Source organism: Oncorhynchus keta, chromosome 2 (genome assembly GCF_023373465.1).
Source record: "Oncorhynchus keta strain PuntledgeMale-10-30-2019 chromosome 2, Oket_V2, whole genome shotgun sequence".
NCBI lineage: Eukaryota > Metazoa > Chordata > Actinopteri > Salmoniformes > Salmonidae > Oncorhynchus > Oncorhynchus keta.
The window spans coordinates 9,843,587-9,855,019 of NC_068422.1; the positions used below are offsets into that span (position 1 = coordinate 9,843,587).

General features: G+C 41.0%; 1 protein-coding gene across 1 annotated transcript in view; it reads right to left on the reverse strand.

Moving 5' to 3' along the window:
- The window catches only part of LOC118370908 (protein sidekick-2-like), a 668,753-nt gene extending 666,840 nt beyond the window's left edge, over nucleotides 1-1,913 (reverse strand). The window contains exon 1 of the mRNA XM_052485096.1: nucleotides 828-1,913. Within this exon, the coding sequence (XP_052341056.1) occupies nucleotides 828-963 (136 nt within the window). The 5' untranslated portion in view covers nucleotides 964-1,913. The remainder of the gene's footprint in view (nucleotides 1-827) is intronic.
- Between the last annotated feature and the right edge of the window lie 9,520 nt (nucleotides 1,914-11,433).

Here is an 11,433-nt window from a genome sequence, read left to right on the forward strand (position 1 = left end):
AGATAGGGCGACATCATTCAGTCACAAAGACGCACGCACACAGACAGACACACACACACAGTCTCTTTTTCACATTCAGCATGTTTTGCCCTCGCAGTATTTTATGAATACCAGCATGTGTTGTATCTGTTTATTTACAGCTGGTTGTTTGCTATGCAAACATTCATCTGGATGGGACCCCGTCTGATTAATTAATTGGGATGTATTAATTAAATGAGTATGTTCACACAGCTGGGCTTCTAATGACACATTCATAGCGAGTGTTCAAACGTCAGAATAATATTTACCCTAACACTATGTTTAATAACAGTTGAAAATAATGAATCTTAATTCAAATGACATCAATTCAAAACATGGCACTCCAACTGCCAATGTCAAATACAATATAATGTATGATTATTTGTAAAGTAAGAGCAAGTCTGACATCAGCCAGATAAGTACATTATAATACAGTAGCGTTATGGATTGATCATGACAGATGCATGTTCGATTAGCTGTTGAGTTCACTGACATCTATCAACTACTCCAATTTGTCCTCATGGTTATGCACTCTACTGCATGAGAAAAGCACTGTCATGACATAGAGAGAGAAGAGAGAGACAGAGAGAGAGAAAGAGCCACTGCGTGTAAGTTACCATAAGAAGTGTATATAATTATATTTATAATTCTTTACTGTGACTTTATAGAAATAGGCTATACAGTACCGCTTTCAAGCTCCACAGATGAGGACATGGGGACCATTCATTAACGTTGTTCCACGAAAGCACTGCATGATAAAGGGACATAAAAGCCTGCACTGGTGTATTACACAAACGGAATTATTTTACCTTGAGCTGTTGTGTAGTAGACAAACAGATAAAACAATAAAATCCATGTGGCACGCCACCTCAACCCAGGCGAATCCCCAACCATTGTCCCCAGCCGGACTAAATGCGCAGCGTGTGTCAGGCACGCTGGATGCATGTTGCTCTGCTGTGGTGCTGACCAAGTCTTCCCAGAGTTCTCTGTGTGCCGGTGTGGATGCTGTTACTGTCCTCTCCCTGTGAACGCTGTTGCCGCTGAAACCGGGCAATCTCCGGGCGCTCGAGCGAGAACAAGCTATCCAACAAGCGCCAACTGCTCAGAAGGAACGATACGTGAAGCGGGTCAATTTAAAGCTTTGCCGTCACACATATGACGTAAAGAATGCCAAGAAAATATAAGCTCAAAAATGCAATTATCGGTAGGTTTATGCAATAACGCAGTCATTCAGCAACGTATTTTTCATTTAAAACGTTTCCCCTGTGGATAAAAATACACACTATAGTTTTTTATGTTTGAACAAAATTGTAGCATACACTCACTGACAGTCGTGGGTTTCAGTCCGTATTGCAAGGGGGCAAACCTATTTCTACCTATTACGAATTGCAAGAAAATAGCTTGAACCTATCTGTGTTCCTTTGAAAAAATCATTTTCAGATTGCAGAGCAGAATTCAATCATAGGCCGTTCAAATTCTCACTGCACCTGCATCGGAGCAAGTTAAATGTAGGCAAAGGCAACAATTTAATCTGCAATAGTTTTCCCCTTTCCATAAAAGTTCATCATGAAGTTTATCCTTTGTTGATAGTGAGTCTGATTCTCTCTGGTAGTTTTGAATATGGGAGAGCGCGAGAGAGAACCGTCTCGCTCCCTGTTACGTGCTCGAGCAACCACCGCGATACTCCCCTCATGAGAAGCCAAAGTTTCCAAAGCCTATTCCCACATCAGGTCCGGCAATTCCTTTGGTATAAATTAATCTATTCATTCAGTGGTAGTGGTAAATTACGCGGGAAGTATAGGGAGAAGGGGAGTTGGAGAAAAACTTAAAATATCCACGCTATCATCCGCAGCGGAGGAGCCCGGTCTTTACTCTTTAAAGGCAGCGTCCACTGTTCCTTGTGAGAATCCAGGACTGACTGTTGGTCTGCGTCCTGCATGCGCGTGTATGGCAACGTTAGCAGGTTGCCACCACGCGGCAGAGCCCAATAAAGCATCAAGCGACGGAGAACAGATTAGCAAGTAGTGGAGAACAGTCTACCAAACGATGGAGAACAGCCCACGACCAACATGCGTGGAGGTAAAAGTCCCCGTTCTTAACGAAAAAAAGATGTGCCTTGTTGATGAATAAATCATTGCAATTTTCATTGATACTGTAGATCTAGGCCTAGTCAAAACATCAATTAAACCCATGTTTTTGAATTTTGTGTCCCCACAAGTTTAGTTGTACAGGACTGTGTGTGTGTGGAGAGAGAGATAGAGACCCACACACACACAGAGAGAGAGAGAGAGAGAGAGAGAGAGAGAGAGAGAGAGAGAGAGAAAGAGAGAGAGAGAGAGAGAGAGAGAGAGAGAGAGAGAGAGAGAGAGAGAGAGAGAGAGAGAGAGAGAGAGAGAGAGAGAGAGAAAGAAAGAAGAGAGAGAGAGAGAGAGAGAGAGAGAGAGAGAGAGAGAAAGAGAGAGAGAGAGACGTACAGTGCCTTCGGAAAGTATTCAGACCCCTTGACATTTTCGACATTGTGTGAGGTTACAGCCTTATTCTAAAATTGTTTAAATTGTTTTTCCCACTTAATCAATCCACATACAATACCACATAATGACATAGCAAAAACACATTTTTAGAAATGTTTACTTATTTATTAAAATTAAGGAAAAAAATGAAATTTCACATTTAAATAACTAATCAGATCTTTTGGCTCAGTACTTTGTTGAAAGTGGACTCCATTCAGGTTGTATAAATATATCAAGGATGATCAATGGAAACAGGATGCAACTGAGCTCAATTTCGAGTCTTATACCAAAGGGTCTGAATACTTATGTAAATAAGGTATTTCTGTTTTTATATTTAAAACATTTGCAAAAAAATCTAAATACCTGTTTTCGCTTTGTCATTATGGGATATTGTGTGTTGATTGCTGAGGATTTTTTAAATTGATTTAATCAATTTTAGAATAAGGTTGTAACATAATTGTGGAGCTGGTGCGGCAGGGTAGCCTAGTGGTTAGAGCTGACAAGGTACAAATCTGTTGTTCTACCCCTAACCAAGTTAGTTAACCCACTGTTTCTTGCCAGTCATTGAAAATTATAATTTGTTCTTCACTGACTTTCCTAGTAAAATAACGAATTGTGGAAAAGGTCAAGGGGTCTGAATACTTTCCAAAGGCACTATTTTATAATACCATGACACTGCAAGTCCTCTTTATGTCTAAAGAATGAGGCTGTTCGCCCCAGGGGAATCAGGTCAATACAATGTTTTATAATACCATGACACTACAAGTCCTCTTTATGTCTAAAGAATGAGGCTGTTCGCCCCAGGGGAATCAGGTCAATACAATGTTTTATAATACCATGACACTACAAGTCCTCTTTATGTCTAAAGAATGAGGCTGTTCGCCCCAGGGGAATCAGGTCAATACAATGTTTTATAATACCATGACACTACAAGTCCTCTTTATGTCTAAAGAATGAGGCTGTTCGCCCCAGGGAATCAGGTCAATACAATGTTTTATAATACCATGACACTGCAAGTCCTCTTTATGTCGAAAGAATGAGGCTGTTCGCCCCAGGGGAATCAGGTCAATACAATGTTTTATAATACCATGACACTGCAAGTCCTCTTTATGTCTAAAGAATGAGGCTGTTCGCCCCAGGGGAATCAGGTCAATACAATGTTTTATAATACCATGACACTGCAAGTCCTCTTTATGTCTAAAGAATGAGGCTGTTCGCCCCAGGGGAATCAGGTCAATACAATGTTTTATAATACCATGACACTGCAAGTCCTCTTTATGTCTAAAGAATGAGGCTGTTCGCCCCAGGGGAATCAGGTCAATACAATGTTTTATAATACCATGACACTACAAGTCCTCTTTATGTCTAAAGAATGAGGCTATTCGCCCCAGGGGAATCAGGTCAATACAATGTTTTATAATACCATGACACTGCAAGTCCTCTTTATGTCGAAAGAATGAGGCTGTTCGCCCCAGGGAATCAGGTCAATACAATGTTTTATAATACCATGACACTGCAAGTCCTCTTTATGTCGAAAGAATGAGGCTGTTCGCCCCAGGGGAATCAGGTCAATACAATGTTTTATAATACCATGACACTACAAGTCCTCTTTATGTCTAAAGAATGAGGCTGTTCGCCCCAGGGGAATCAGGTCAATACAATGTTTTATAATACCATGACACTGCAAGTCCTCTTTATGTCTAAAGAATGAGGCTGTTCGCCCCAGGGGAATCAGGTCAATACAATGTTTTATAATACCATGACACTGCAAGTCCTCTTTATGTCTAAAGAATGAGGCTGTTCGCCCCAGGGGAATCAGGTCAATACAATGTTTTATAATACCATGACACTGCAAGTCCTCTTTATGTCTAAAGAATGAGGCTGTTCGCCCCAGGGGAATCAGGTCAATACAATGTTTTATAATACCATGACACTGCAAGTCCTCTTTATGTCTAAAGAATGAGGCTGTTCGCCCCAGGGGAATCAGGTCAATACAATGTTTTATAATACCATGACACTGCAAGTCCTCTTTATGTCTAAAGAATGAGGCTGTTCGCCCCAGGGGAATCAGGTCAATACAATGTTTTATAATACCATGACACTACAAGTCCTCTTTATGTCTAAAGAATGAGGCTATTCGCCCCAGGGGAATCAGGTCAATACAATGTTTTATAATACCATGACACTGCAAGTCCTCTTTATGTCGAAAGAATGAGGCTGTTCGCCCCAGGGGAATCAGGTCAATACAATGTTTTATAATACCATGACACTGCAAGTCCTCTTTATGTCGAAAGAATGAGGCTGTTCGCCCCAGGGGAATCAGGTCAATACAATGTTTTATAATACCATGACACTGCAAGTCCTCTTTATGTCTAAAGAATGAGGCTGTTCGCCCCAGGGGAATCAGGTCAATACAATGTTTTATAATACCATGACACTACAAGTCCTCTTTATGTCTAAAGAATGAGGCTGTTCGCCCCAGGGGAATCAGGTCAATACAATGTTTTATAATACCATGACACTACAAGTCCTCTTTATGTCTAAAGAATGAGGCTGTTCGCCCCAGGGGAATCAGGTCAATACAATGTTTTATAATACCATGACACTACAAGTCCTCTTTATGTCTAAAGAATGAGGCTGTTCGCCCCAGGGGAATCAGGTCAATACAATGTTTTATAATACCATGACACTGCAAGTCCTCTTTATGTCTAAAGAATGAGGCTGTTCGCCCCAGGGGAATCAGGTCAATACAATGTTTTATAATACCATGACACTGCAAGTCCTCTTTATGTCTAAAGAATGAGGCTGTTCGCCCCAGGGGAATCAGGTCAATACAATGTTTTATAATACCATGACACTGCAAGTCCTCTTTATGTCTAAAGAATGAGGCTGTTCGCCCCAGGGAATCAGGTCAATACAATGTTTTATAATAACATGACACTACAAGTCCTCTTTATGTCTAAAGAATGAGGCTGTTCGCCCCAGGGGAATCAGGTCAATACAATGTTTTATAATACCATGACACTGCAAGTCCTCTTTATGTCTAAAGAATGAGGCTGTTCGCCCCAGGGGAATCAGGTCAATACAATGTTTTATAATACCATGACACTACAAGTCCTCTTTATGTCTAAAGAATGAGGCTGTTCGCCCCAGGGAATCAGGTCAATACAATGTTTTATAATACCATGACACTACAAGTCCTCTTTATGTCTAAAGAATGAGGCTGTTCGCCCCAGGGGAATCAGGTCAATACAATGTTTTATAATACCATGACACTACAAGTCCTCTTTATGTCTAAAGAATGAGGCTGTTCGCCCCAGGGGAATCAGGTCAATACAATGTTTTATAATACCATGACACTGCAAGTCCTCTTTATGTCGAAAGAATGAGGCTGTTCGCCCCAGGGGAATCAGGTCAATACAATGTTTTATAATACCATGACACTGCAAGTCCTCTTTATGTCTAAAGAATGAGGCTGTTCGCCCCAGGGGAATCAGGTCAATACAATGTTTTATAATACCATGACACTGCAAGTCCTCTTTATGTCTAAAGAATGAGGCTGTTCGCCCCAGGGGAATCAGGTCAATACAATGTTTTATAATACCATGACACTGCAAGTCCTCTTTATGTCTAAAGAATGAGGCTGTTCGCCCCAGGGGAATCAGGTCAATACAATGTTTTATAATACCATGACACTACAAGTCCTCTTTATGTCTAAAGAATGAGGCTATTCGCCCCAGGGGAATCAGGTCAATACAATGTTTTATAATACCATGACACTGCAAGTCCTCTTTATGTCGAAAGAATGAGGCTGTTCGCCCCAGGGGAATCAGGTCAATACAATGTTTTATAATACCATGACACTGCAAGTCCTCTTTATGTCGAAAGAATGAGGCTGTTCGCCCCAGGGGAATCAGGTCAATACAATGTTTTATAATACCATGACACTGCAAGTCCTCTTTATGTCTAAAGAATGAGGCTGTTCGCCCCAGGGGAATCAGGTCAATACAATGTTTTATAATACCATGACACTACAAGTCCTCTTTATGTCTAAAGAATGAGGCTGTTCGCCCCAGGGGAATCAGGTCAATACAATGTTTTATAATACCATGACACTACAAGTCCTCTTTATGTCTAAAGAATGAGGCTGTTCGCCCCAGGGAATCAGGTCAATACAATGTTTTATAATACCATGACACTACAAGTCCTCTTTATGTCTAAAGAATGAGGCTGTTCGCCCCAGGGGAATCAGGTCAATACAATATTTTATAATACCATGACACTACAAGTCCTCTTTATGTCTAAAGAATGAGGCTGTTCGCCCCAGGGGAATCAGGTCAATACAATGTTTTATAATACCATGACACTGCAAGTCCTCTTTATGTCTAAAGAATGAGGCTGTTCGCCCCAGGGGAATCAGGTCAATACAATGTTTTATAATACCATGACACTGCAAGTCCTCTTTATGTCTAAAGAATGAGGCTGTTCGCCCCAGGGGAATCAGGTCAATACAATGTTTTATAATACCATGACACTACAAGTCCTCTTTATGTCTAAAGAATGAGGCTGTTCGCCCCAGGGGAATCAGGTCAATACAATGTTTTATAATACCATGACACTGCAAGTCCTCTTTATGTCTAAAGAATGAGGCTGTTCGCCCCAGGGGAATCAGGTCAATACAATGTTTTATAATACCATGACACTGCAAGTCCTCTTTATGTCTAAAGAATGAGGCTGTTCGCCCCAGGGGAATCAGGTCAATACAATGTTTTATAATACCATGACACTACAAGTCCTCTTTATGTCTAAAGAATGAGGCTGTTCGCCCCAGGGGAATCAGGTCAATACAATGTTTTATAATACCATGACACTGCAAGTCCTCTTCATGTCTAAAGAATGAGGCTGTTCGCCCCAGGGGAATCAGGTCAATACAATGTTTTATAATACCATGACACTGCAAGTCCTCTTCATGTCTAAAGAATGAGGCTGTTCGCCCCAGGGGAATCAGGTCAATACAATGTTTTATAATACCATGACACTACAAGTCCTCTTTATGTCTAAAGAATGAGGCTGGTCGACCCAGGGGAATCAGGTCAATACAATGTTTTATAATACCATGACACTGCAAGTCCTCTTTATGTCGAAAGAATGAGGCTGTTCGCCCCAGGGGAATCAGGTCAATAAAATGATTTATAATACCATGGCACTACAAGTCCTCTTTATGTCTAAAGAATGAGGCTGTTCGCCCCAGGGGAATCAGGTCAATACAATGTTTTATAATACCATGACACTGCAAGTCCTCTTTATGTCTAAAGAATGAGGCTGTTCGCCCCAGGGGAATCAGGTCACTACAATGTTTTATAATACCATGACACTGCAAGTCCTCTTTATGTCTAAAGAATGAGGCTGTTCGCCCCAGGGGAATCAGGTCAATACAATGTTTTATAATACCATGACACTACAAGTCCTCTTTATGTCTAAAGAATGAGGCTGTTCGCCCCAGGGGAATCAGGTCAATACAATGTTTTATAATACCATGACACTACAAGTCCTCTTTATGTCTAAAGAATGAGGCTGTTCGCCCCAGGGGAATCAGGTCAATACAATGTTTTATAATACCATGACACTACAAGTCCTCTTTATGTCTAAAGAATGAGGCTGTTCGGCCCAGGGGAATCAGGTCAATACAATGTTTTATAATACCATGACACTGCAAGTCCTCTTTATGTCTAAAGAATGAGGCTGTTCGCCCCAGGGGAATGAGGTCAATACAATGTTTTATAATACCATGACACTGCAAGTCCTCTTTATGTCTAAAGAATGAGGCTGTTCGCCCCAGGGGAATCAGGTCAATACAATGTTTTATAATACCATGACACTGCAAGTCCTCTTTATGTCTAAAGAATGAGGCTGTTTGCCCTAGGGGAATCAGGTCAATACAATGTTTTATAATACCATGACACTGCAAGTCCTCTTTATGTCTAAAGAATGAGGCTGTTCGCCCCAGGGGAATCAGGTCAATACAATGTTTTATAATACCATGACACTGCAAGTCCTCTTTATGTCTAAAGAATGAGGCTGTTCGCCCCAGGGGAATCAGGTCAATACAATGTTTTATAATACCATGACACTGCAAGTCCTCTTTATGTCTAAAGAATGAGGCTGTTCGCCCCAGGGGAATGAGGTCAATACAATGTTTTATAATACCATGACACTTCAAGTCCTCTTTATGTCTAAAGAATGAGGCTGTTCGCCCCAGGGGAATCAGGTCAATACAATGTTTTATAATACCATGACACTGCAAGTCCTCTTTATGTCTAAAGAATTAGGCTGTTCGCCCTAGGGGAATCAGGTCAATACAATGTTTTATAATACCATGACACTGCAAGTCCTCTTTATGTCTAAAGAATGAGGCTGTTCGCCCCAGGGGAATCAGGTCAATACAATGTTTTATAATACCATGACACTACAAGTCTTCTTTATGTCTAAAGAATGAGGCTGTTCGCCCCAGGGGAATCAGGTCAATACAATGTTTTATAATACCATGACACTGCAAGTCCTCTTTATGTCTAAAGAATGAGGCTGTTCGCCCCAGGGGAATCAGGTCAATACAAGGTTTTATAATACCATGACACTGCAAGTCCTCTTTATGTCTAAAGAATGAGGCTGTTCGCCCCAGGGGAATCAGGTCAATACAATGTTTTATAATACCATGACACTGCAAGTCCTCTTTATGTCGAAAGAATGAGGCTGTTCGCCCCAGGGAATCAGGTCAATACAATGTTTTATAATAGCATGACACTGCAAGTCCTCTTTATGTCTAAAGAATGAGGCTGTTCGCCCCAGGGGAATCAGGTCAATACAATGTTTTATAATACCATGACACTGCAAGTCCTCTTTATGTCTAAAGAATGAGGCTGTTCGCCCCAGGGGAATCAGGTCAATACAATGTTTTATAATAGCATGACACTGCAAGTCCTCTTTATGTCTAAAGAATGAGGCTGTTCGCCCCAGGGGAATCAGGTCAATACAATGTTTTATAATACCATGACACTGCAAGTCCTCTTTATGTCTAAAGAATGAGGCTGTTCGCCCCAGGGGAATCAGGTCAATACAATGTTTTATAATACCATGACACTACAAGTCCTCTTTATGTCTAAAGAATGAGGCTGTTCGCCCCAGGGGAATCAGGTCAATACAATGTTTTATAATACCATGACACTACAAGTCCTCTTTATGTCTAAAGAATGAGGCTGTTCGCCCCAGGGAATCAGGTCAATACAATGTTTTATAATACCATGACACTACAAGTCCTCTTTATGTCTAAAGAATGAGGCTGTTCGCCCCAGGGGAATCAGGTCAATACAATGTTTTATAATACCATGACACTACAAGTCCTCTTTATGTCTAAAGAATGAGGCTGTTCGGCCCAGGGGAATCAGGTCAATACAATGTTTTATAATACCATGACACTGCAAGTCCTCTTTATGTCTAAAGAATGAGGCTGTTCGCCCCAGGGGAATGAGGTCAATACAATGTTTTATAATACCATGACACTGCAAGTCCTCTTTATGTCTAAAGAATGAGGCTGTTCGCCCCAGGGGAATCAGGTCAATACAATGTTTTATAATACCATGACACTGCAAGTCCTCTTTATGTCTAAAGAATGAGGCTGTTTGCCCTAGGGGAATCAGGTCAATACAATGTTTTATAATACCATGACACTGCAAGTCCTCTTTATGTCTAAAGAATGAGGCTGTTCGCCCCAGGGGAATCAGGTCAATACAATGTTTTATAATACCATGACACTGCAAGTCCTCTTTATGTCTAAAGAATGAGGCTGTTCGCCCCAGGGGAATCAGGTCAATACAATGTTTTATAATACCATGACACTGCAAGTCCTCTTTATGTCTACAGAATGAGGCTGTTCGCCCCAGGGAATGAGGTCAATACAATGTTTTATAATACCATGACACTTCAAGTCCTCTTTATGTCTAAAGAATGAGGCTGTTCGCCCCAGGGGAATCAGGTCAATACAATGTTTTATAATACCATGACACTGCAAGTCCTCTTTATGTCTAAAGAATTAGGCTGTTCGCCCTAGGGGAATCAGGTCAATACAATGTTTTATAATACCATGACACTGCAAGTCCTCTTTATGTCTAAAGAATGAGGCTGTTCGCCCCAGGGGAATCAGGTCAATACAATGTTTTATAATACCATGACACTACAAGTCTTCTTTATGTCTAAAGAATGAGGCTGTTCGCCCCAGGGGAATCAGGTCAATACAATGTTTTATAATACCATGACACTGCAAGTCCTCTTTATGTCTAAAGAATGAGGCTGTTCGCCCCAGGGAATCAGGTCAATACAAGGTTTTATAATACCATGACACTGCAAGTCCTCTTTATGTCTAAAGAATGAGGCTGTTCGCCCCAGGGGAATCAGGTCAATACAATGTTTATAATACCATGACACTGCAAGTCCTCTTTATGTCGAAAGAATGAGGCTGTTCACCCCAGGGAATCAGGTCAATACAATGTTTTATAATACCATGACACTGCAAGTCCTCTTTATGTCTAAAGAATGAGGCTGTTCGCCCCAGGGGAATCAGGTCAATACAATGTTTTATAATACCATGACACTGCAAGTCCTCTTTATGTCTAAAGAATGAGGCTGTTCGCCCCAGGGGAATCAGGTCAATACAATGTTTTATAATACCATGACACTGCAAGTCCTCTTTATGTCTAAAGAATGAGGCTGTTCGCCCCAGGGGAATCAGGTCAATACAATGTTTTATAATACCATGACACTGCAAGTCCTCTTTATGTCTAAAGAATGAGGCTGTTCGCCCCAGGGGAATCAGGTCAATACAATGTTTTATAATACCATGACACTGCAAGTC